At 45.9% G+C, this 27,992-nt stretch overlaps 1 protein-coding gene across 1 annotated transcript in view; it reads right to left on the bottom strand.

The window, feature by feature from the left end:
- Nucleotides 1-27,992, bottom strand: part of PDE3A (phosphodiesterase 3A) — a 240,774-nt gene that overhangs the window by 70,472 nt on the left and 142,310 nt on the right. Inside the window, exons 3-5 of the mRNA XM_038759416.1 lie at nt 27,903-27,992; nt 24,212-24,369; nt 12,732-12,856 (exon numbers count right to left, since the gene is read on the bottom strand). The exon at nt 27,903-27,992 is cut by the window's right edge and continues 180 nt beyond it. Of these exons, the coding sequence (XP_038615344.1) occupies nt 12,732-12,856; nt 24,212-24,369; nt 27,903-27,992 (373 nt within the window). The remainder of the gene's footprint in view (nt 1-12,731; nt 12,857-24,211; nt 24,370-27,902) is intronic.

Raw genomic sequence — 27,992 nt, 5'->3', positions numbered from 1 at the left:
AAGTGGGGCACATAATCTCAATCCTCATTTTACAGATTAGATACTTAAGGCCCGGAGAAGTGAAGTGACTTGCCCAAGGTCACACAGGAGACAAGTGGCTGAGTGAGGATTAAAACTCAGGTCCTTAATCTCATGCCGGTGCTCTATCCACTAGGCCAAACCTCCCAAGCCTATTGCACCCACCCACTATTTCATGCAACTCCCTGACCCTGTCGCTCTCTAGCCCCTGGGGACCCTAGCAACAACTTTGTTGACAATCAAGTAAGGGTATTTATTGAGCATTTCCTGTGGGCAGAGCACTGTACAAAGCATTTGGGAGAGAACTACGCAATACAGTTGGTGGATACAGTCCCTGCCCACAACAAAGCTTCAGCCCAGTGAGGGTGACAAATAATATGAGCTCATTGTGGGCTGGGATTTTCACTCCTTGTTGCCGTACTGTATTTTCCCAAGTGCTTAGTATAGTGCTTTTCTCACAGTAAGCATTTAATAAATACGATTGAATGAATGAATGGATAAAATAAATTAGGGATATGTACATAATCACCCTTCATAATCAACCTTCACGTGAAGCAAAAACTCCTCACTATTGGCTTCGAGGATCTCTAACACCTCGCCCCCTCCTACCTCACCTCTCTTCTCCCCTTCTATAGCCCAGCCCGCACCCTCCGCTCTTCTGGTGCCGCTAACCACCTCACTGGGCCTCATTGTCGCCTGTCCCGCCGTCGAACCCTGGCCCACGTCCTACTTCTGGCTTGGAATGCCCTCCCTCTTCACATCCACCAAACTAGCTCTCTTCCTCCCTTCAAAGACCTATTGAGAGCTCACCTTCTCCAGGAGGCCTTCCCAGGCTCAGCCCTCCCTTATCCTCTGCTCCTCCTCCCCTCCCTATTTCCCCCTCGCCCCTGTCCTACTCCCTTCCCCTTCCCACAGCACTTGCGTATATTTGTACATATATATTACTCTATTTTATTAATGATGTGTATATATTTACAATTCTATTTGTTTTGATGGTATTGACACCTATCTACTTGTTTTGTTTCACTGTTTGTCTCCCCCTTCCAGACTGTGAGCCCATTGTTGGGTAGGGACTGTCTCTATATGTTGGTGAATTGTACTTTCCAAGCACTTAGTACAGTGCTCTGCACGTAGTAAGCGCTCAATAAATACGATTGAATGAATGAATGAATGAATAATCCCAGCTCTGCTACTTGTCTGCTGTGTGACCTTGGGCAAGGTGCTTCACTTCTCTGGGCTTCAATTACTTCATCTGTAAAATGGGGATTGAGCCTGTGAGTCCCATGTGGGACAGGAACTGTGTCCAACACCACTTGCTTGTACCTAGCGCTCAGAACAGTGCCCGGCACACCATAAGTGCTTAACAAATAGCACATCTATTACACGAGTAATGTGGGGCTGAAGATGGGATGAATATTGAGAGGTTAAAGGCAACAGATCCAAGTGCATAGGTAACATGGAAGGGAGAGGGAGTAGGGGAAATAGGGCTTAGATGAGGCAGGCTTCTTGGAGATGTGATTTTAATCAGGCTTTGAAGGTGGGGCAAGTTGTGGGCTCCTTAATTTGATGGAGAAGGGGTTCCCATTTGACAGATGAGGAAACTGAGTTTCAGAGACTTAAATGACTTGTCCCAGTACACCCGGAAGACACATGGCAGTGCCGAGATTAGAGCCCAGGTCATCTGACATGCAGTCCCGTGCCCTTCCCACTAGCCTTTCTCTAATCACATAATCAATTGTCCAGGCAGTTGTTGATTTCAATTAGGATGTTTGTATTGATTGACATTGTTCTGGTCACTGACTGGCCTAAGTGTTTTAACAACCATTAGAATTTGCAGGCGACTGCAAAATATTTGCTGTTGGAATGGAGACGAGTGACAGGCAGCTGAATTAAAAACTGCTTTGAATATACACCTAAAGTAAATTTCTGAAAATTCCTTCTTTGTCTCGGGGGCATGTTTGAAAAGCTGTGCATGTGGCACGGATGTGGAAACCAAAAGTCGCCTCCATCCCTTGAAAAGAACCATGGCAACTAGAGTCAGAAGGATCTGGGTTCTAATCCCTGTTCTGCCACTCGTCTGCTGGGTGACCTTGGGCAAGTCACTTCACTTCTCTGGGCCTCAGTTAGATCTGTAAAATGGGGATTAAGACTGTGAGTCCCATGTGGGATATGGACTGTGTCCAACCTGATTAGCTTGTATCTACCCCACTGCTTAGTAGAGTGCTGGCACATAGTAAGCACTTAACAAATACCTTGAAAAGAAAGTCACCCAACTTCTCTATGCCTCAGTTACCTCAACTGTAAAATGGAGATTAAAGACTGTGAGCCCCACATGGGACAACCTGATTACCTGGTATCTCCCTCAGCACTTAGAACAGTGCTGACACATATTAAACGCTTAACAAATACCATCATTATCATTATTATTACAGACATTAACCTAAATAAATAAATGATGGATATGAACGTAACTGCTGTGGGACTGAGGGATGGTGAATAGAGGGTAATAATAATAACGATGGCATTTATTAAGCGCTTACTATGGGCAAAGCACTGTTCTAAGCGCTGAATAATGATGATGACATTTATTAAGCGCTATGTGCAAAGCACTATTCTAAGTGCTGGGGAGGTTACAAGTTGATCAGGTTGTCCCACGGGGGGCTCACAGTCTTCATCCCCAGTTTACAGATGAGGTAACTGAGGCCCAGAGAAGTTAAGTGACTTGCCCAAAGTCACACAGCTGACAATGGGCGGAGCCAGGATTTGAACCCCAGACCTCTGACTCCAAAGCCCGTGCTCCTTCCATTGAGCCACACTGCTAGTGTTGCCTATCTACTCATTTTGTTTTGTTGGCTGTCTCCCCCCTTCTGGACTATGAGCCCGTTGTTGGGTAGGGATTGTCCTATCTGTTGCCGAATTGTACTTTCCAAGTGTTTAGTACAGTGCTCTGCACACAGTAGGTGCTCAATAAATACGAACGAATGATTGAATGAATGAGAAGAAATCACACTGTGCCTCACTCCGTTCCCACCCCCATGTCTTGTTCCCGACCTCACTGCCTGGCAAAGAAAGGGGCCGGGCGGGGGGCACCAGAGCACTAAGAATATCCACCTCCTCAACACTGTAAGTTCAGGGAAAGACTTCACAAATAGGGGTCCACTCTCTGGTTCAGTGTTTTCAAAAAATTGAGTATGCACGGCCTAGTGGGTTGAGCATGGGCCTGGGAGTTGGAAGGTCATGGGTTCCAAACCCAGCCCCACCACTTGTCTACCGCATGACCTTGGACAAGTCACTTCACTTCTCTGGGACTCAGGTACATCATCTGTAAAATGGGGATGAAGACCGTGAACCCGATGTGGGACAGGGACTGTGTCGAATGTGATTTGCTTGCATTTCCCCCAGCGCTTAATATGTATGCGCTTCACAAATACCACAATTATTAATTTATTGTCCACTTCCAGTGTGCAGAGCACTGTACTAAGCACTTAGGAGAGGACAACACAATAGAGTTATTATTATTATGGTATTTGCCAAGCGTTTACTATGTGCCAAGCACTGGTATAAGTGCTGGGGTAGATACAAGGTAATCAGGTTGTTCCATGTGGGGCTCACAGTCTCAATCCCCATTTTACAGATGAGGTAACTGAGGCACAGAGAAGTTAAGTGACTTGCCCGAGGTCACACAGCAGACAAGTTGTGGAGCCGGGATTAGAACCCACGTCCTCTGACTCCCAAGCCCGGGCTCTTTCCACTAAGCCACGCTGCTTCTCGGTACACAGGTTCCCTGCCCACATTGAACTTTCAGCCTGAAGCGTTGCTTGGGGTCTCGGTCTGTTTCAGAGCACTCTCCCATTTTCTTGCTGTTTTGTTATAGAGTTTTTGGAGTGTCTCTGGAGCACCGGAATTTTTCCGATGTGCTCATCTCCTGCTCCCTCCACAATTAGATCGTGAGCCAACAGAGGGCAGGGTTCAAAACCAGGCCTATTACTGATTTATTTTCTCCCAGAGAACACGCTCTACTCTGCACTTCACCCCTCATTGTGCCGCTGCTGAGGTGTTCTTTAGCACAGGGGTCAGCACTACCTGTCTATGAAGGTTTGAAGGTTGATAGACTCTGCGGTAAATTCCCCAAGGCACTGACTCAACACTGAGCTAAGTGCTGGGGTAGAGACTGGTTCAGCAAAACAGGCACAGTACTTGTCCCTCGCAGGACTCATGGACAAGGAGAGTGGGAGAGAGATGAGGCCTTTAAAATGTCTCATCTGTCTGTGATGACCTTGGGCAAGTCATTTCATTCATTCATTCATTCAATCATATTTATTGAATACTTACTGTGGGCAGAGCACTGTACTAAACACTTGGGAGAGTACAAAATAACAATAAACAGACACATTACCTGCCCACAGTGAGCTGGTTTCCTATCCACTCAGTGGTTGCCCATCCACCTCTCATCAGACAAAAACTCCTCACTACTGGCTTCAAAGCTGTCCAATGCAATTCACTTGTATCCACCCCAGTGCTTAGTACAGTGCCTGGCACATGGTAAGAGCTCAACACATACCGCAGCTATTATTATTACTATTATTATTATTGTTATTAAATATGGTCTGCCCCGTGGCTGGGGGATGGACGGAAGACCTGACTTCAGGGACCTCCCAGCGGAATAAACAAACACATCCATGTATTAACATAGCTTATGTATGATCCATCTTGGAACCATTTCCGCAGAAAGGAAGCGAGAAAAATTCAAACTGTAAGATTCAAATCATTTTGCAAGAATAAATACATCCCATTACAATATTTAGAAGTAAACACTTCGAGGGTTACTGTAAATAAAAGTAAAACTCAACTCCTTTGAGTAACCCAAGCCCTGATTCTTTTATTTCGGAGAGCCTGAGAATCTGTGTCATGACACAGGGTACAGACAAGGAGAAGATAAACAAGGCCTGGAAGGGAATTGTTTAAGTGAATCCATCTGTCTGGGGGCTTTTTGTGTCTTTTTCTTGCAAGAGCTCTCACAGCCCAAGCTTAATTGAACAAGAAAGGAACCCCAAGTCCTGAGAAATAAAAGTTTCTGCTGTATTTCCACATAAAAATGCTTTTAGTTCTCACCAAGGCCTTGCCAGAAAGGAGAGGTGCCTGAAGATGAAAACCTCGGAGGGCCCAAGACCCCGGGGATGCGAGGAGGAAGAGTCCTTGTGGGAACTGACACTTATGTTGGAGGAGGGGGAATGAGTCCGGCTGGCAGGAGTTCGGGTGTGATGGGACCTGATCTGTGGACCGACCCAGAGAACCGGGAGGTCGGAGGTAGATTTAGGGGGCTCTTCCGGCTAGAGAGATGACTAATAAAAAGGAAAAACGAAGAAAAGAAAACAAAGAAGAGGATGGGACTAGAGACTGTAAACTCCTTTACGGTATTATAATGCTAATAATGATGGTATTTGTTAAGCCCTTACTATGTGGCAAGCACTGTTCTAAGCACTGAGGTAGATACAAAGTCGTCAGGTGGGGCTCATAGTCTTAATGACCATTTTACAGATGAGGTAGCTGAGGCCCAGAGAAGTTAAGTGGCTTACCCAAGGTCACACAGCAGACAAGTGGCGGAGCTGGGATTAGAACCCACGTCCTCCGACTTCCAAGCCCCTGCTCTTTCCACTAAGCTTCGCTGCTTTAAGCACGAACTATGGAAGCAGCGTGGCTCATTGGAAAGAGCACAGACTTTGGAGTCAGAGGTTAGGGTTCAAATCCCGGCTCCACCAGTTGTCAGCTGTGTGACTTTGGGCAAGTCACTTAACTTCTCTGGGCCTCAGTTACCTCATCTGTAAAATGGGGATTAAAACTGTGAGCCCCCCGTGGGACAATCTGATCACCTTGTAACCTCCCCAGCACTTAGAACAGTGCTTTACACATAGTAAGCACTTAATAAATGCTATTATTATTATTATTATTATGTGGCTGGCACTGTTCTAAGCGCTGGGGTAGATACAAGTGAATCAGGTTGGAGACGGTCCCTGTCCCACATTGGGCTCACACTCTGAATCCCCATTTTCCAGATGAGGGAACTGAGGCCCAAAGAAAGGAAGTGACTTCCCCAAGGTCAAACAGCAGACATATGGTGGAGCCGGAATTAGAACCCGGGTCCGTCTGACTCCCAGTCCCGTGCTCTATCCAATAAACCATGCTGCTTCAGGGAATGTTTCTACCAACTCTGTACTGTTATCTCCCAAGCTCTTAGTATGATGCTGCACACAGAGTAAGCACTCAATAAATACAGAGTAAGCACTCAATAAATATGACTGATTGATTGATTGAAAGGGAAGAAGGGGAGCCAGCCCATGGAAACAGTACCGGAGGTGGAGTCATCACACCTCAGATTATAGTTCCTGCTCTGCATCTATAGCCACTCTGGGCCTTGGAGCCAGAGGACCTGGATACTTTTTTTAATGGAATTTGCTGGGCACTTACTTTGTGCCAGGCATTGTTCGAAGCACTGGGGTGGGCACAAGCTAATTGGGTTGGACACGGTCCCTGTCCCACATGAGGCTCACAGTCTTAGTCCGACGTAGGCATGGATTGTCTCTATTGCCAAATTGTACTTTCCAAGCGTTAAGTACAGTGCTCTGCACACAGTAAGTGCTCAATAAATACGATTGAATGAATAATCCCCATTTTAGAGATGAAGGAATTGAGGCACAGAGAAATGAAGGGACTCACCCAAGATCACACAGCAGACAAGTGGCGGAGCCGGGATTAGAACCTTCCTCCAGGAGGCCTTCTCAGACTAAGCCACCTCCTTCCTCTCCCCCTCGTCCCCCCTCCATCCCCCTCATCTTACCTCCTTCCCTTCCCCACAGCACCTGTATATATGTATATATGTTTGTACGTATTTATTAGTCTATTTATTTATTTTACTTGTACATATTTATTCTATTTATTTTATTCTGTTAATATGTTTTGTTTTGTTCTCTGTCTCCCCCTTCTAGACTGTGAGTCCACTGTTGGGTGTGGACCGTCTCTATATGTTGCCAACTTGTACTTCCCAAGCGCTTAGTACAGTGCTCTGCACACAGTAAGTGCTCATAAATACGATTGAATGAATGAATGAATGAATGAACCCTGGTCCTTCTGACACCCAGGCCAGGGCTCCTAGACCCACTAGACCATGTTGCCTGCACTTCCCCAAGTGCGCTTAATACAGTGCTCGGCATACAATATATGTTCAATAAGTACCATTGATTGTCTGATTTGACTATGTCTACTGCAGCGTCTGACAGAATGCTTGGTGTATAGTAAGCGCTGAAACCATGCTGATCATTTTTATGATCCTACTTGATGGCTGCCCTGAATTCTCACTATCTTAGACTTGAGGACAGCATGTAAATTAGAGGCATCCATTCAATCAATCAATCCATCCATTGTATTTACTGAGCGCTTACTGAAGGCAGAACACTGTACTTAGCGCTTGGGAGAGTACAATACAATAGAGTTTAAAGATCAGCCTGGTGTGGTGAATAGAGCACGGGCCTGGATGTCGGAAGGTCATGGGTTCTAATGCCGGCTCAATCACTTGTCTGCTGTGTTGCTTTGGGCAAGTCACTTCACTTCTCTCGCCCTCAGTTACCTCATCCATAAAATGGGGATCGAGACTGTGAGCCCCTCATGGGAAGGAACTGTGTCCAACCTGATTTGCTTGTATCCATCTCAGCGCTTAGTATAGTGCCTGGCACATAGGAAGCGCTCAACAAATACCATCATTATTATTATCATTATCATACTTTCCCTGTCCACAGCAAGAAGCACATTGGAGAGCACAGGCCTGGGAGTCAGAGGAACTGGGTTCTATTTCCAGCTCGGCCAAATACTTGCTGTATGACCTTGGTCAAGTCACTAAACTTCCCTGTGCCTCAGTTCTCCTGTTCTCCCTCCTATTTAGACTGTGAGCCTTATGCAGGACAGGGACTGTGTCCAATCTAATTCACTCATATCTACCCCAGCGCTTAGAACAATGTTCAACATATAGTAAGCGCTTAACAAATACCATTAAAAATATTGAAAAGTGTTTCACTCAAAGGCTCTCCTAGGTGACTTCCTTCTTCCCCTCCTCCTGATCCTCCTCTTCCATACATCCTCCCACCTCCTCCTTTTCCCTGGTCCCCCTCCCCTCCATCCAATTATATTTGGGCTTTGGGGAACGTGACCGTCTCTATATGTTGCCAATTTGTACTTCCCAAGTGCTTAGTACAGTGCTGTGCACACAGTAAGTGCTCAATAAATACGATTGAATGAATGAATGAATGCAGGATTCATGAGAGGCAAATGGGGAACTCTTCCTTTATCTTGAGCTTTGCTCTTCTTAACCAAGGCCCTGTTCGCTACATCCTGCCCATTACGCCCATTTTCCTTCTCGGTCTCTCTCCCTACTTCAGTCATTCTGTCAACTGTATTTACTGAGCACTTACTGTGCACAGAGCACTGTACTAAGTGCTTGGGAGAGTACAATATAGCAGAGTTGGTAGGCATGTTCCCTGCCCCTCCATTTCCTCCTTAAAGAGACACTGCATGGCTTACTTGGAAGAGCACAGGCCTGGGAGTCAAAGGACCTGGGTTCTAATTCTGAGTCTGCCACTTGCCTGCTGTGTGACCTTAGGCAAGTCACTAACATCTCTGAACCTCACCTGTAAAATGGGGATTCAGTACTTGTGGTCCCTCCCACTAAGACTGAGAGCCCAACAGAGGACAGGGACTGTGTCTAACCTGATCCTCTTGGCTTCATTCATTCTGTCAATCTTATATATCAAGCGCTTACTGTGTGCAAAGCACTGTACTAAGTGCTTTGGGAAAGTACACTACAACAGTAAAGAGTGACATTCCCTGCCCTCAGTGATCTTACACTCTCTACCAAGCATTTAGTACCTTGTTTGGCAGATAGTACTCCACTAACAAAGTCACAAAATCCCACATTCTCCACTTAACCTTTCCTGATTCATTCATTCATTCAATTGTATTTATTGAGCCCTCACTTAGCACTGTACTAAGCGCTTGATTGTCCAGAACCCTTCTTCCTTCAGCCAACACTAGCCGTTTGACCTCATTTACATCCTCCTCAGCACTCATCCATAACTAAGGGCACTCAGGAGGTTCATTTTGACCTCTCTAGTTGCAACTACTTAATAATAATAATGATAATAATACAAATAACAATACTAACAAAGGTAATAATAATGATAATTGTGGTACTTAAGTGATTACTATGTGCCAGGCACTGTACTAAATGCTGGGGTAGATATAAGGTAATCAGAAGGGACCCACTTCCTGGCCCACATGTGGCTCACAGTCTTCTTCCCCATTTTACAGATGAGGTAACTGAGGCACAGAGAAGTGAAGTGACTTGCCTGAGGTTATGCAACATACAAGTGGCAGAGCTGGAATTAGAACCCAGGTCCTTCTGAGTCCCAGTCCTGGGCTCTATCCACTAGGTCTCACTGCTTTCCTTCTAACCCTGTCTCCCTTTAGAGTAGAAGCCCCTTTGTTGCAAGGAGATGTATCACTTCTTTATCCTGTCATTTGCTGATACATAAAAATAATAACAATAACAATAACAACATATTTTAAGCACTTACTTTGTGGCAAATGTTGCAATAAGCCCTGGGGTAGATACAGTAGGTGCAGATCGGAAACAGCCCTTGTCCCACATGGGACTCACAGTCTAGGTAGGAGGGAGAACAAGTATCGAATCCCCATTTTACAGATGAGGAAATGGAGGCCCAGAGAAGTGAAGGGACTTGTCCAAGGTTGCACAGGGGGGAAGTGACAGAGCCGGGAGTAGAACCCAAGTCCTTGGATTATTTGGGCGAGTTTTCTACAAAAACCAAAGAAAGAATTCCAAGACGGCCAGTGACAGTGACCCTTATTGGACTTTCCCTGAAAATGTAGAGTTGGGGGACATTTTCAGTCAGTTTTCCAAAACCTCCAGCAGAGGAGTGCTCTACAGTGCTCTGTACAGAGTAAGTGCTCAATAAATGCCATCGATTGATTGATTGAATCAATCAATTCAATCAATGACCGTGACCAAAACCTGCCGGTCTCAGCTCCACAACATTGCCAAGATCCGCCCTTTCCTCTCCATCCCAACCGCTACCCTGCTCATTCAAGCTCTCATCCTATCCCGTCTGGACTACTGCATCAGCCTTCTCTCTGATCTCCCATCCTCGTGTCTCTCTCCACTTCAATCCATACTTCATGCTGCTGCCCGGATTATCTTTGTCCAGAAACGCTCTGGGCATATCACTCCCCTCCTCAAAAATCTCCAGTGGCTACCAATCAATCTGCGCATCAGGCAGAAATTCCTCACCCTGGGCTTCAAGGCTGTCCATCACCTCGCCCCCTCCTACCTCACCTCCCTTCTCTCCTTCTACAGCCCAGTCCACACCCTCCGTTCCTCCACCGCTGATCTCCTCACCGTACCTCACTCTCGCCTGTCCCGCCATCAACCCCCGGCCCACGTCCTCCCCCGGGCCTGGAATGCCCTCCCTCTGCCCATCTGCCACGCTAGCTCTCTTCCTCCCTTCAAGGCCCTGCTGAGAGCTCACCTCCTCCAGGAGGCCTTCCCAGACTGAGCCCCTTCCTTCCTCTCCCCCTCGTCCCCCTCTCCATCCCCCCATCTTACCTCCCTCCCTTCCCCACAGCACCTGTATATATGTATATATGTTTGTACATATTTCTTTTACTCTATTTATTTATTTATTTAATTTATTTGTACATATCTATTCTATTTATTTTATTTTGTTAGTATGTTTGGTTTTGTTCTCTGTCTCCCCCTTTTAGACTGTGAGCCCACTGTTGGGTAGGGACTGTCTCTATATGTTGCCAATTTGTACTTTCCAAGCGCTTAGTACAGTGCTCTGCACATAGTAAGCGCTCAATAAATACGATTGATGATGATGATGATGATTGGAACTGCACTGTATTCTCCCAAGGGCTTAGGATAATGTCCTGCACATAGTGAGCTTTTTATGAAAACCACTGGCTGATTGATTCCCTCTAGGCAGCAAGCTTGTTGCAGGCAGGGAGTGTGTCTACCAACTCTAATATATTGTACTCTTCCAAGCACTTAGTACAGTGTTCTGCACATAAAAAGTGCTCAATAAATATAACTGAATGACTGGTTGCTAGAGAGCAAGCCTGTCATTGCTACTCTCTGCTCTATCCAATCCTTGATCCAACTCTTCCTGTAAGTCCTGGATTAAGTACTGCCAAAATATTCTCTTCTTGGGCTCAAATTTTCTCATACATCAGTAGCAAGACTAATACTTCATTTATTGCATAGCACTTTCGTCTTTTAAAAGTACCTGCAGCCTGATTATTTCATTTGATCTCCAGAACATACTTGTGAGGCAGGGAGAGGCACTAAACATTATCCCCCTTTGACACGAGGAAATTGAGACCCAGAGAGGCTAAGCGACTCATCCAAAGTCACAATGCAGCCCAGAGTCCAGAGGAAGGACTCGAACCCGGGTCACCTGGATCCTCTAGGCCGAAAACTCACCATAAGCAGGGAAAGTGTCTACCTGCTCGCTTGTATTACACTGTCTCAAGTGCTTAGTACACTGCTCTACAATCAGTAAAGGCTCAATTCATTCATTCATTCATTCAATCGTATTTATTGAGCACTTACTGTGTGCAGAGCACTGTCCTAAGCACTTGGGAAGTACAAGTTGGCAACATATAGAAACGGTCCCTACCCAACAATGGGCTCACAGTCATTAATTCATCGCATTTAACACTGAGCACTTACTACCACAAGAAGCAGCATGGCTTAGTGGAAAGAGCCCGCGCTTAGGAGTCAGAGGTCATGGGTTCTAATCCTGGCTCCATCACTTGTCAGCTGTGTGACTTTGGGCAAGTCACTTAACTTCTCGGTGCCTCAGTTACCTCATCTGGAAAATGGGGATTGTGACTGTGAGCCCCACGTGGGACAACCTGATTACCCCGTATCTAACCCATTGCTTAGAACAGTGCATAGTACATAGTAAGCACTTAACAAATACCAACATTATTATTATTATTATTATCATTACTAAGTACTAAGCACTTGGATTATTATTACTAAGTACTAAGCACTTGGGAGAGCACAATATATCAATTAACAGACACATTCCCCACCCACAATGAGCTGACAGTCTGGAGGGAAAGAGAGACATTAATAGAAATAAATTCATGACAGATGTGGAAATAAATGCTTTGGGGCTGGGAGGGGGGATGAATGAAAGGAGCAAGTTAAGGCAACAGAGAAGGGAGTGGTAGAAGAAGAAAGGAAGGTGGCTTAGTCAGGGAAACCCCTTTTTTTGGTATTTGTTAAGTGCTTACTATGTTCCAGGCATTGTACTAATAGACACAAGATAACCAGGTTGGACACAGTTCCTGTCCCACATAAGGCTCACAGTTTCATCCCCATTTTCTAAAGATGAGGTAACTGAGGCACAGACAAGTAAAGTGGCTTCCCTAAGATCACACAAGAGACAAGTGGTGGAGCTGGAATTAGAACCCAGGTCCTCTGACTCCCGGCCCTTGATCTTTCCACTAGGCCATGCTGTTTCTCAGAACATTGTACCCCGAATAAATGAATGATTGAATGGTGAATGTTCTGCCCAGAGTAGACTGTCCGATCAGCCCGTGTGGACTCCACGAGGCCGGAGGGTCGGCGAGACACTCACCCGCTCGGACCTGCCGCTTGGCATTCAGGTGGTTTGTGGCGGACACGGCATAGGACGAAGAGAATGACCGACTTTTGGTGAGGGTCATCAGGACGGAGCTGTTCCATGCCTCGGGATTAGTAGTGCTGAAAAACACAACAGAAACAAGCACTGTGGAACCGCGGCTGGGCAAGTCTTTCCAAAAATAATTGACTGATTTTTATGGCAGGTGTTTAATTGATTTTGATGATACCTGTTCAGTACTTATTATGTGCCAGGCACTGAGGTAGATATAAGTTAAGTTAATCAGATTGGACATAGTCCCTGTCCCACGCTGGTCTCACAGCCCTAATCCTCATTTTACAGAGGAGGGAACTGAGGCACCAAGATATGAAGTGACTAGCCCAAGGTCACACATAAGCTCCTGAGGGCAGGGAGTGTCTACTCACTGAACTGTACCCTTCCAAGAGCTTTGTACAGTGGACAGTAAGCTCCTGGAAGGCAACAATCATGTCTACTAACTAGTGTATTCGCCAAGCACTTGGTACACTGCTCTGCACACAGTAGATTGTAAAACTCTTGAAGTCACAAACTCTATTGTACTCTCCCAAGTGCTCAGTACAATGCCCCGCTCCTGGAGAGCAAGGATCACTAATCCTAACAAGTCAAGTCAGAAGATAAAAAGAGCTAGACTGCAAGCTCCAGGTGGGCAGGGAACCAACTAGGAAGCAGCATGGCTTAGTGGAAAGAGCCCGGGCTTAGGAATCACAGGTCATGGGTTCTAATTCCGCCTCCGCCACTTGTCAGCTGTGTGACTTTGGGCAAGTCACTTCACTTCTCGGTTCCTCACTTACCTCATCTGTAAAATGGGGATTGAGACTGTGAGCCCCATGTGGGACAACCTGATTACCCTGTATTTACCCCAGTGCTTAGAACAGTGCTCGGCACATAGTAAGCACTTAACAAATACCAACATTATTTTTATGAGAAGCAGCGTGGCTCAGTGGAAAGAGCACAGGCTTTGGAGTCAGAGGTCATGGGTTCAAATGCCGGCTCTGCCAGTTGTCAGCTGTGTGACTTTGGGCAAGTCACTTAACTTCTCTGTGCCTCAGTTACCTCATCTAGAAAATTGGGATTAAAACTGTGATCCCCCCGTGGGACAACCTGATCACCTTGTAACCTCCCCAGCACTTAGAATAGTGTTCTGCACATAGTAAGTGCTTAAGAAATATTATTATTATTATTATTGTATTGTATTCACCCAACTACTTAGTACAGTGCTCTGCACATAATGCCCCACTGACAGCTCACCTCCTCCAGGAGGCCTTCCCAGACTGAGCCCCCTGTTTCCTCTCCTCCTCCCCATCCCCCCCACCATACCTCCTTTCCCTCCCCACAGCCTTTGTAAATATTTGTACAGTTTTATTACTCTATTTATTTTACTTGTACATATTTACTATTCTATTTATTTTGTTAATGATGTGCATATAGCTTTAATTCTATTTGTTCCAACAATTTTGACACCTGTCTACATGTTTTGTTTTGTTGTCTGTCTCCCCCTTCTAGACTGTGAGCCCACTGTTGGGTAGGGACCATCTCTACAGGTTGCCAACTTGTACTTCCCAAGCGCTTAGTACAGTGCTCTGCACACAGTAAGCACTCAATAAATACAATTGAATGAATGAATGAGTGATCAATAAATACCACTGATTGATTGACTAACAAAACAGAATAATTAAATCCATAAAAACCAAAAAAACCACTTTGTATTGTTCAAAGGCTTCAGAACACCTCATGTGATTCCTGGGTCATCACCGTTCTATCTACCTAGTGAGAACGATGCGTCTAATGTACGACGCATTCAATTGTTTGGTATGCCATCGAGTGAATATTCTATTTTCTACTTACCTTTGAGATTATATACTAGATCTATCACAAGAAGGGTAATTGCTCTGTTTTTATTTAGCATCTCTATTTATTTGAAAAGGTGCACTGTATAAAATATTTTGAATAAGAAGAATGAACACATTTTCCAGAGTGCTGTATCCCCACAAATGCTGTATCCCCACAAACGACCACTTTTTTCCAGCATGAAGATGAAGGAGTATAATTTCCTGGGGAGAGATTGGAGATTTGCTCCTGGCTGGATGAGGCAACTGGAGGATTGGGACTCCAGGAAGCAAGATGCTTCCACTGAGGGCAAAAGATGGCACAGAACTGCCCTGCCTTCTGAAAGATGCAGAGAGGGCAAGGCTGGCATGGGAGGCACCAAGGGAAAAGAGAAGAAAGAATCAGAGGAACTTGAGCTCCAGCCTAGTGGAAAGAGCTTGTGCCTAGAGTTAGAGGAACTGAGTTCTAATCTCACTTTTTTTTTTTAAAAAAAAGATATTTGTTAAATGGCCTAGTGGATAGAACATGGAGTTGTGAGTTGGAAGGACCTGGGTTCAAATCTCACCTCTGCCATTCGTCTGCTGTGTGACCTAGGGCAAGTTCATTCATTCGTTCCATCATATTTATTGAGCGCTTACTGTGTGCAGAGCACTGTACTAAGCACTTGGAAAGCACAGTTCGACAACAGAGACAATCCCTAACCAACCACAGGCTCACATTCTAGAAGGGGGGAGACAGACAATAAAACAAAGCAAAACAAGTAGACAGACATCAATAGCATCAATATAAATAAATAGAATTAAAGTCACTTCACTGTGCCTCAGTTACCTCATCTGTAAAATGGGGATTAAGACAGTGAGACCCACATGTGACAAGGACTATGTCCAATCTGATTTGCTTGGTTTGATCCCAGCACTTAGTAGAGTGCCTGGCACACAGAATGTGTCTAACAAATACCACCGTTATTTTTTTCCAGCACTAGTAAGTGCTTAAGAAATGCAGAGAAGCAGCGTGGCTCAGTGGAAAGAGCATGGGCTTTGGAATTCCTAGGTCATGGGTTCAAATTCCAGCTCTGCCAATTGTCAGCTGAGTGACTTTGGGCAAGTCACTTAACTTCTCTGTGCCTCAGTTACCTCCTCTGTAAAATGGGGATTAAGACTGTGAGCCCGCTGTGGGACAACCCGATCACCTTGTAACCTCCCCAGCTCTTAGAGCAGTGCTTTGCACATAGTAAGCACTTAATAAGTGCCATTATTATTATTATTATTACTATTATTCCAGGCACTGTACTAAGTGCTGGGGTAGATAGAAACTAATCAATTTGGACACATCCCTGTCCCACATGGGCTCACAGTCATAATCCCAGACTAAACTCCCCGCTTTTCCTCAGCTCCCTCTCCCCTCCCCATTGCCCTTACTTAATAATGATGGTATTGTTAAGCGCTTACTATGTGCAAAGCACTGTTCTAAGGCTCTACAACCCCACAGCACTTGTATGTATATGTACATATCTATAATTCTATTTATTTATATTGATGCTATTGATACCTGTGTACTTGTTTTGATGTCTGTCTCCCCTCTTCTAGACTATAAGGGCAGGGATTGTCTCTCTCTGTTGCCGAATTGTACTTTCCAAGCATTTAGTACAGTGCTCTGCACATAGGAAGCACTCAATAAATACGACTGAATGAGCGAATGAATAGCCCCCATTTTACAGATGAGGTAGCTGAGGCCCAGAGAAGAGAAGTAACTTGTCCAAGGTGACCCAGCAGATAAGGAGAGGAGCCAGGATTGCAACCCAGGTCCTTCGGACTTCCAGGCACAGTTTCTTTCCACTAGGCCTTGTCTGTTTTATATGTTAAGAATCCTGGCAAGAAGACTAATAAATCAATCGTATTTATTGAGCGCTTACTGTGTGCAGAGCACCGTACTAAGCACTTAGCACTAGCTCTCAGATCTTGGTTTCTATCAGTGGTGAAGGCTCTTTGTGGAGGGTGGGAGAGGGAGAACGACCCAAGGCCTGGGGAAACATGTGACCTGGGAGAGACTCATGACCTGGGGGGCTATGGATCAGTATGATTTGTCCATGGATGGGAAGGGTGTCTTCAACGACCCCTTTGGGGAGAAACCTAATAATAATAACGGTATTCCTTAATAATAACAATAATAATGACATTTATTAAGTGCTTACTATGTGCAAAGCACTGTTCTAAGCACTAGGGAGGTTACAAGGTGATCAGGCTGTCCCACGTGGGACTCACAGTCTTAATCCCCATTTTACAGATGAGGTAACTGAAGCCCAGAGAAGCCCAGGTGCCCAAGGTCACCCAGCTGACAATTGGTGGAGCCGGGATTTGAACCCATGACCTCTGACTCCAAAGCCCGGGCTCTTTCCACTGAGCCACACTGCTTATGTGCCAAGCACTGTGGTGGATACAAGCAAATTGGTTTGAACACAGTCTCTATCCTGCACAGGGCTGTCATCACCCCCATTTTACAGATGAGGGAACTGAGGAACAAAAAAGTGAAGCAACTTTCCCAAGGTCACCCAGCAGACAAGTAGCATGGCCAATTGGCAAGAAGAGCACGGGCTTGGGAGTCAGAGTTCATGGGTTCTAATCCCAGCTCCGCCAACTGTCTACTATGTGACCTTGGGTAAGTCACTTCACTTCTCTAGACTTCAGTTACCTCATCTTTAAAATGGGGATTGAAACTGTGAGTCTCATGTGGGTTAGGGACTGTGTCCAACCTGATGACCTTGTATCTACCCCAGTGCTTAGAACAGTGCTGTAACATAGTAAGTGCTTAACAAAGACCTTAATTATTATTATTGAGTGGTGGAACTGAAATTAGAACCCAGGTCCTTCAGACTCCCAGGCTCTATCCACTAGGTCATAGTGCTTCTCCACTTGAGGTCCAGATGAGGGGAGATGACAGCTTAGGGATGCAGGGTTTTGGGGTGCATTAGGCAGGGTTACCCAAATCCTGACATCCCAGGATGAGAAGTGCTGGAAGATTTTAGGACCCAAGAGAAGCTAATGGGTCTCCCCAGTTGCTCCAGGGAGCTATTCTGACCAGGATTTAGGGCTGGGAATCCCTGGACCTCCACAGATGTAATAATAATAATAAAGTAATAATAATGTTAGTTGTTAAGCATGTACTATGTCAGATACAATGTTATCTTACTATGGTAGAAATAATAATAATAATAATTTTGATATTTGTTAAGCACTTATTATATGCAAAACACTGTTCTAAGTGCTGGGGAGGATACAAGGTGATCAGGTTGTCCCATGTGGGGCTCACAATCTTAATCCCCATTTTACAGATGAGGAAACTGAGGCACAGAGAAGTGACTTGCCCAAAGTCACACAGCTGACAAGCGGTGGAGCCGGGATTTGAACCCATGACCTCTGACTCCCAAGTCCGTGCTCTTTCCACTGAGCTAAACTGCTTCTCTATGATAATTGGGTCGGACACAGTCCCTGTTCCACAGAGAAGCAGTATGGCTCAGTCAAAAGAGCACGGGCTTGGGAGTCAGAGGTCATGGGTTTGAATCCTGGCTCCGCCACATGTCTGCTCTGTGACCTTGGGAAAGTCACTTAACTTCTCTGAGCCTCAGTTACCTCACCTGTAAAATGGGGATTAAGACTGTGAGCCCCTACATGGGACAACTTGATCACCTTCTATCCCCCCCAGTGCTTAGAACGGTGCTTGGCACATAGTAAGGGCTTAACAAATGCCATCATTATTATTATTATAGGACTCACAGTCTTAATCCCCATTTTACAGATGAGGGAATTGAGGCACAGAAAGTGGAGTGATTTGCCTAAGGTCACATGGCAGACAAGTGGTGGAGTGTCCTTCTGGCACCCAGACCCATGGTCCATCCTACCCAGACTGAGTTCCCCTTTTTCTCTGCTCTACCTCATCTCCCCATCGCCCTAACTCCCTCCCTCAACTCTACCCTCCTTCCTGCTCCACAGCACTTGTGTATATATGGATATACTTATTATTCTATTTATTTTCTTAATGATGTTCATATATCTATAATTCTATTTATTTATACTGATGCTATTCATGCCTGTTTACTTGTTTTGATTTCTGTCTTCCCCCTTCTAGACTGTGAGCCCGTTATTGGGTAGGGATTTGTCTCTGTTGCTGAATTGTACTTTTCAAGTGCTTAGTACAGTGCTCTGCACACAATAAGTGCTCAATAAATATGATTGAATGAATCCACTAGACCACATTGCTTCTCTGTCACAGGCTTCCCTTCCCCTCATCTGTCAAATGGGGACATTATGACTTCTCTCCCTCGAAGTGTGAGTTCTGTCAGGGGCAGAGATTGTCTGGCCTGATTACCTCATGTCTGGCTCAGTGATTACCACAAAGGAAGCAAATAATAAATGTAATCATTGTAATAGGACCAAATATTGGTTAAAGGTACCATGATTATGGATAAAAGTGAAACAGACAGGATATTTTTAGGGGTTTACCATTCACCCTGATAACATTAGCAAAGCATTAGAGTTCAATTCATTTAATTCCTTTTTTAACAATCTCAAATGTCAGCAACAGCCTGAGTTGATGTTTAGGGGTCTCTGCTCCTTTAGAAAGATGCAGGAAACGCAGTACTTTTTGCTGACACACCTGAATACCCTCAATTGACTCAGTTACCTTCCACACCATCGAGTTTCACCTCATCATAATCTATCAGTGCTATTTACTGGGTGCTTACTGTGTGCAGAGCACATATTAAGTGTGGGTGTCACATTTAGTGTGTCTATTTATTGTTACATTGTAATAAATATAATAATTATGGTACTTAAACTCTTACTATTTGCCAAGCACTGTTCTACGTGCCAGGGTAGATACAAGGTAATCAGGTTGTCCCGCCTGGGGCTAACGGTCTTAATCCCCATTTTACATTCATTCAATCGTATTTATTGAGTGCTTACTGTGTGCAGAGCACTGTACTAAGTGCTGAGGCACAGAGAAGTTAAGAGACTTGCCCAAGGTCACACAACAAACAAGAGGCAGAGCTGGGATTAGAACCCGTGTCCTCTGACTCCCAAGCCCGCCCTCTTTCCACTAAGCCACGTGCGTTTAGTACAGTGCTCTGCACACAGTAAGCACTCAATAAATACGATTGAATGAACGAATGAATTGGTCTTTCCAGGCATGCATGCATGCGCGCACACACGCACGGAAAGAGCACGGGCTTTGGAGTCAGCGGTCATGGGTTCAAATTCCGGCTCCACCAATTGTCAGCTGTGTGACTTTGGGCAAGTCACTTAACTTCTTTGTGCCTCAGTTACCTCATCTATAAAATGGGGATTAAGACTGTGAGCCCCCCATGGGTCAACCTGATCACCTTGTAACCTCCCCAGTGTTTAGAACAGTGCTTTGCACATAGTTAGTGCTTAATAAATGCCATTATTATTATTATTATTATTATTATTACTCTCTCTCTCTCTTTCCTGAGAACAATATCCAAATCTGGGGGAAACTAAACTAAGCCAAGAATTGAAATCCAAATCTTTCTGAAATAAATCAGATGACCGATCTGGAATCTCCCTCCTCAGTACCTTGGATAGTTAACTGTTGTATTTCTTGGGCACTTACTGTGTGCAGAGCGCAGTACTAAGCGCTTAGCACGGTACTAAGCACTTAGCACTGTGTACTAACTGTTGTGGGCAGTGAAAGTGTCTGCTAACTCTGTTGTCCTCTCCCAAGTGCTTAGTCCAGTGCTTCACACACAGTAAGAGCTCAAAAAAGACCACTGATGGATTAAAAATAACGGCTTGTTCTCTGTTTTCTGTGTTGGCTGAGTCAAGTATCCTGGAGAAGGGAAAAATGGGACTGACCAGCAGAGGGCAGTGCGGACCCGTGGAAAGGCAGGACTAATAATAATAATAGTTATTATTATTATTATTATTATTATTATTATTATGGTATTTTTTAAGTGTTTAATATGCACCAGGCACTGTACTAAGCTCTGGGGTGGATACAAGCAAATCAAGTCAGACACAGTCCCTGTCCCATCAGGAGCTCCCAGTCTCAATCCCCAATTTACAGATGAGGTCACTGAGGCCCAGAGAAGTGAAGTGACTTGTCCAAGGTCGCACAACAGATAAGTGTGGGGGGGTAGAGATTAGAACCTATGACCTCTGAGTCCCAAGTCCACGCTCTTGCCACTGACCACCAGTGGCAAGAAAGAAGGCAGGAGAGGGCTGCAGGGTTCAGTTTTCAATTTCTTTATTATCATTATTATTAGCATTAGCAATAATACTAATAATAATGGCATTTATTAAGCACTTACTATGTGCAAAGCACTGTTCTAAGTGCGGGGGGGGGGGGTTACAAGGTGATCAGGTTGTTCCTCGGGGGGCTCACAGTCTTAATCCCCATTTTACAGATAACAGGCACAGAGAAGTTAAATGACTTGCTCAAAGTCGCACAGCTGACAATTGGCAGAGTAGGGATTTGAACCCATGACTTCTGACTCCAAAGCCCGTGCTCTTTCCACTGAGCCACGCTGCTTCTCTATTTATTGAGTGCTTACTGTGTGCAAAGCACTGTACTAAGCGCATGGGAGAGTACAGTATAACATGAAACTCATTCCTCGCCCATAACCACCTCAGTCTCAAGAAGCGGGTCCCGGGGGCAGCAAGGAAACCCCCCAGATTAGTCGAACTCTGGGGGCCCCAAACTTCTTGTGCCTCTGATGAACCGCGTTCCAGTGGCCAGGCCCGGGAGGCTAAAAAGTGACTTGGCTTTACCAACTGCCTGTTCCCGGGAAAACTCCAAGCCTGCAGCCGCCTCCTCCTCCACATGACTGGGTCCTGATCCATAGCTTTTTAGTTGCCAAAGCCTTAGATTACACATAATTTTACCAAACATTTTTTCTTTGACTATGGCTACACACAGCCTAAAGGGAAATCCTGCTGGTATTTTTTGTTTGCTTTGCTTTGGGGGAGGTTTATGGCATTTGTTAATAATAATAATAATGTTGGTATTTGTTAAGTGCTTACTATTTGCAAAGCACTGTTCTAAGCGCTGGGGAGGATTCAAGGTGATCAGGTTGTCCCTCGTGGGGCTCACAGTCTTAATCCCCATTTTACAGATGAGGTAACTGAGGCAGAGAGAAGTCAAGTGACTTGCCCAAAATCACACAGCTGACAAGTGGCAGAGCCAAGATTTGAACCCACGACCTCGAACTCCCAAGCCCGTACTCTTTCCATTGAGCCATGCTGTTAACCTCTTACTAAGTGCCAAGCCTGTACTAAGTGCTTGGGTGGATACAAAATAATCAGGTCAATCACAGTCCCTATATCCACGCAGGCACTGTTCTAAGCACTAGGGACTTAGTCCCACATGGGACTCCTGGTCTTGATCCCCATTTTACAGATGAGGGAACTGAGGCCCAGAAAAGTTAACTGACTTGCCTGAGGTCACACGGCAGACAAGTGGCAGAATTGGGATTAGAACCCAGCTTCTTCTGACTTCCAGGCTTTGGATCTAACCACTAGGCCCCATGTAAGCTCACTGTGGGCAGAGAATGTGTCTGCTATATTGGTCATTTACACTCTCCCAAGTGCTTAGTACTCTACACACTGTAAGCACTCAACAAATACCACTGACTGGCTCACTGACAGCTTCTCTGAGCAAGCATCCCTCCCCCATATATTCATATATCATATATAATAAGCGCTTAGTACAGTGCTCTGCACACAGTAAGCGCTCAATAAATACAACTGAATGAATGAATATATAATGTGCATATTATTATACCCAAGAGAAGTGGCAGAAAAGCAGCATGGCTTAGTGGAAAGAGCCCGGCTTTGGGAGTCAGAGGACGTGGGTTCTAATCCCGGCTCCGCCACTTGTCAGCTGTATGACATTGAGCAAGCCACTTAATTCTCTGTGCCTTTTACCTCATCTTTAAAATGAGGATTAAGACTGTGAACCCCATGTGGGACAACCTGATTACCTTGTATCTACCCCAGCACTTAGAACAGTGTTTGGCGCATAGTAGTGTTTAACAAATACCGTTACTGTTAATGTACAGACCTATAGGTTCAACTGACTATATAGGTGTAAATAGTAATACTACACACATTTGGGTGTGAATGTGCATATATGTACATGTATATTTGTAAGAGTGTGCATGTTTTCACGTGTGGCCACATGGCAGTTCAGCGGGGCAGGCTCTGTGTGACTCGCCCTCCCCCCCCCCGGTTTGGTCTCCAAAGAGTCCAACCAAACCTCGCTCTCCATGGAGAAGCAGCATGGCTCAGTGGAAAGAGCATAGGCTTCGGAGGCAGAGGTCATGGGTTCAAATCCCAGCTCTGCCAATTGTAAGCTGTGTGACTTTGGGCAAGTCACTTAACTTCTCTGTGCCACAGTTACCTCATCTGTAAAATGGGGGTTAAGACTGTGAGCCCCATGTGGGACAACCTGATCATCTTGTATCTCCCCAGCACTTAGAACAGTGCTTTGCACATAGTAAGTGCTTAACAAATACCATCATTATTATTATTATTATTATTATCCCTCCCTCCATTGCAGGACAGAGCCGCTCATCGATCTAGTTGGCGGTCCTTTCTGGTGCCCACGGCCCCTTCCAGGACCCCTAGCAGCGGGGGGCTTTGGTCCCCAGCCTCCACACTCCCTGACCCCGCCTGTCCACGCATCCTATCAAGACTCTCCCCCTCCTCCCCGTCTCCATCCCCCCTGCCTTACCTCCTTCCCTTCCCCACAGCACCTGTATATATGTATATGTTTGTACATATTTATTACTCTATTTATTTATTTTACTTGTACATATCTATTCCATTTTATTTTGTTAATATGTTTGGTTTTGTTCTCTGTCTCCCCCTTCTAGACTGTGAGCCCACTGTTGGGTAGGGACCGTCTCTATATGTTACCAACTTGGACTTCCCAAGCGCTTAGTACAGTGCTCTGCACACAGTAAGTGCTCAATAAATACGATTGATTGATTGATTGATTGATTGAAGACTCCCCTGCCCAGTCCAGACCAGCGAAGAGCTTTGGCTCTCAAACTCCCACCCAGTCCGGCCAAGGGAAGTCCCTCCGTTATCGAACTCCCGCCCAGTCTCAACAAGGAATAACTTTGACTTTCAAATTTCCATTCATTTTGGATGAGGGAGGCCTGTTGGTTCTCGAGCCCCTCGGTTCTTGAGCTCCCTCAGGGTCAGGACGAGAGAGGCCCTTTGGTTCTCGAACTGCCACCCAGTCCAGACAAGGAGGAACTTTGGCCCTCAAATTCCCGCCTGGTCCAGACAAGGGAGGCCCTTCAGCTCTCAAGTTCCCTCAGGTTCTTTTAGACTGTGAGCCCACTGTTGGGTAGGGACTGTCTCTATGTGTTGCCAATTTGTACTTCCCAAGCGCTTAGTACAGTGCTGTGCACATAGTAAGCGCTCAATAAATACGATTGATTGATTGATTGATTGATTCTGGTTGTGGGAAGCCCCTTGGGTCTGGAAATCCCTCGGGGTCCAGGCTGAGGTGTGCGTGGTGTGTGTGTGAGACAGGGGGACGGGGGTTAGGGGTCAGGGATGGTTCCGGGCAGGGGAAGGTTCTCTGACCTGATGGAAGAAGGCCCCTCGTGGGCTTTGATGCTGGCGCTGCGGTCTCTCCTCACGGGGGCTGGCTCCAGGGTGGGCAGGCCCGTGGCCGAAGTCGTCGTGGTCCACGTGGATGAGACGCGCCTCAGCAGCCCCGGCGGGAGACTCTTCCTCAGGCGCTGCATGGGGAGAGAGAGCATCCGCCCGCGGGACCCGTCAGCCCCACGTTCATTCCCCTTCGCGCTGTAAGCGCTTAGTACAGTGCTCTGCACACAGTAAGCGCTCAATAGATACAATTGAATGAATGAATGAATGCTAGCCGTATCGTCGTCGTCATCGACAGTCCATCCAACTATCCATTCACTGAGCACTTACTATGTGCAGAGCACTGGACAGTGAGTGCGAGATTCATTTCCTTTCACAGTGTTACGGGCATCATCATCGTCAATTGATCAATCCATTGTAATAACAAATAATAATGCTTTAATTCTTTAATTCTATTTGTTCTATTTTGACACCTGTCTACATGTTTTGTTTTGTTGTCTGTCTCCCCCTTCTAGACTGTGAGCCCGTTGTTGGGTAGGGACCGTCTCTATATGTTGCCGACTTGTACTTCTCAAGTGCTTAGTACAGTGCTCTGCACACAATAAGTGCTCAATAAATACGATAGAATGAATGAAAAATGAATGAATGAATAATAATAATAATAATAATAATAATAATGGCATTTACAAAGCGCTTACCATGTGTAAAACACTGTTCTAAGTACTGGGGAGGTTACAAGGTTATCAGATTGTCCCATGGGGGGCTCACGGTCTTAATCCCCATTTTACAGATGAGGTAACTGAAGCACAGAGAAGTTAACTGACTTGCCCAAAGTCACACAGCTGACAACTGGTGGAGCCGGGATTTGAACCCATGACCTCTGACTCCAAAGCCCATGCTCTTTCCAGTGAGCCACGCCGGTGATCATATTCACTGAGCGCTTACTGTGTGCAGAGCACAGGACAGTAAGCGCAGGATTTATTACCCTTCATAGTGGTATTATCATCATCAATCTATCGATCGATTGTATTCACTGAGCTCTTACTGTGTGCAGAGCACTGGACAGTGAGTGCGGGATTTATTACAGTTCATAGTGGTATCGTCACCGTCATTATGAATCTAGCGATCGATCAAATTCATTGAGCGCTTACTGTGTGCACAGCACTGGACAGTGAGCGTGGGATTTATTACCGTTCACAGTGGTATTGTCACCATCAATCGATCGTATCATCATCATCATCATCAATCGTATTTATTGAGCGCTTACTGTGTGCAGAGCACTGTACTAAGCGCTTGGGAAGTCCAAGTTGGCAACATATAGAGACAGTCCCTACCCAACAGTGGGCTCACAGTCTAGGAGAGGGAGACAGAGAACAAAACCAAACATACTAACAAAATAAAATAAATAGAATAGATATGTACAAGTAAAATAAATAGAGTAACAAATATGTACAAACATATCAATGATCAATGATAATATTCAATCAATGATCAATGATTGTATTCATTGAGCGCTCACTGTGTGCAGAGCATTGGACAGTGAGCACGGGATTTATTGCCGCTCAGGGTGGTATCATGATCCTCATGAATCAATTGTATTCACTGAGCACTTAGTGGATGCGGAGCGCTGGACTGAGCACTTAGGAGAGTACAATACGGCAGGGTTGATGGCCACATTTCCTGCCCTCAATGAGCTTACATCATGAATGGCGTTTGTTGAGCACTTACTGAGTGCCGGGGACTGTGCTAAGCGCTTGGGAGAGTCCAGTGCAACAGAGTTGGCAGACACATTCCCTGCCACAAGGAGCTTCCAGTCTTGACAGGGAGACAGACATGAATTTCAAAACCCTGAAAGTGTTCCCTAATTTAAGAATAAGGCAGGATACGAAGCTCCCCATCTAGACTATAACGATAATAATGATAATTATGGTACTTGTCCATTCATTCATTCAGTTGTATTTCTTGAGCACTTACTGTGTGCAGAGCACTGTACTAAGCGCTTGGGAAGTACAAGTTAGCAACTTGTTAAGCATTTACTATATGCCAAACACTGTTCTAAGCTCTGGGGTAGATATAAGTTAGTCAGGTTGGACACCATCCCTGTCCTACACGGGGCTCACACTCTTAATCCCCGTTTAATAATAATAATAATAATAATGGCATTTATTAAGCGCTTACTATGTGCAGAGCACTGTTCTAAGCTCTGGGGAATTTACTAGGTGATCAGGTTGTCCCACGTGGGGCTCACAGTCTTCATCCCCATTTTACAGATGAGGGAACTGAGGCCCAGAGAAGTTAAGTGACTTGCCCAAAGTCACACAGTTGACAAGTGGTGGAGCCGGGATTTGAACCCATGACCTCTGACTCCAAAGCCCGTGCTTTTTCCACTGAGCCACGCTGCTGCCCCTTTGACAAAAGAGGGAACTGAAGCACAGAGAATTTGACTTGGCCAAGGTCACCCAGCAGCCAGGTGACGGAGCTGGTATTAGAAGCAGTGTGGCTCGGTGGAAAGAGCCCGGCCTTTGGAGTCAGAGGTCATGGGTTCAAATTCCGACTCCGCCGATTGTCAGCTGTGTGACTTTAGGCAAGTCACTTAACTTCTCTGGGCCTCTGTTCCCTCACCTGTAAAATGGGCATTAAGACTGTGAGCCCCCCGTGGGACAACCTGATCACCTTGTAACCTCCAGCGCTTAGAACAGTGCTTTGCACATAGTAAGCACTTAATAAATGCCATCAAAAAAAAAAAAACCCGGGTGATGATGATGATGATGATGGTGGTATTTGTGAAGCGCTTACTATGTGCCAAACACTTTTCTAAGCGCTGGAGGTTACAAGGTGATCAGGTTGACCCAAGTGGGGCTTACAGGCTTCATCCCCATTTTACAGATGGGGGAACTGAGGCTCAGAGAAGTGAAGTGATTTGCCCAAGTCACGCAGCTGACAAGAGGCGGGGGCCAGGATTAGAACCCACAACCTCTGACTCCCAAGCCCGGGCTCTTTCCGCAAAGCCACGCTGCTTCTTCTCAATAGGCTCACCATCTAGAAGAAAAGGGTTGGACACCGCCCTCTGTCCCACATGGGGCTCACAGTCTCAATCCCCATTTTACAGATGAGGTAACTGAGGCCCAGAGAAAGATAACCCTAGAAGAAAAGGGTTGGACACAGCCCTCTGTCCCACATGGGGCTCACTGTCTTAATCCCCATTTTACAGATGAGGTAACTGAGGCCCAGAGAAAGATAAGCAGAGAAGCAGCGTGGCTCAGTGGAAAAAGCACGGGCTTTGAAGTCAGAGGTCATGGGTTCAAATCCCGGCTCCACCACTTGTCAGCTGTGTGACTTTGGGCAAGTCACTTAACTTCTCTGGGCCTCAGATCCCTCATCTGTAAAATGGGGATGAAGACTGTGAGCCCCACGTGGGACAACCTGATCACCTTGTAAATTCCCCAGAGCTTAGAACAGTGCTCTGCACATAGTAAGCGCTTAATGAATGCCATTAAAAAAAAAAAGATAACTGAGGCTTCAGCCTTCAGCCCGGAAGCCTCCCGCAGGCCCAGGTGGTCAGTCGACCCATGGCGGGTCTCAGGCCCGGGCTCTGGCCACTGAGCCACGCTGCTAGGCGCGGGGTGACTTGTGAGGGAGCTGGGAGAGGGGGGCGGCCGGGTGGTACCTTGGGAATGGCCGGCTTCTCCCGGTCCGGTCCGTCCTCGGTGTCGGAGCCGAGCAGGCCCTCGGAGCAGGCGGGCAGGGTCCCGGGTGC

The sequence above is a fragment of the Tachyglossus aculeatus genome, chromosome 2 (genome assembly GCF_015852505.1).
Source record: "Tachyglossus aculeatus isolate mTacAcu1 chromosome 2, mTacAcu1.pri, whole genome shotgun sequence".
NCBI classification, from domain to species: Eukaryota; Metazoa; Chordata; class Mammalia; order Monotremata; family Tachyglossidae; genus Tachyglossus; species Tachyglossus aculeatus.
The sequence above is the reverse complement of the archived record's forward strand: the minus strand, read 5'-3'. Positions and strand labels throughout refer to the sequence as shown.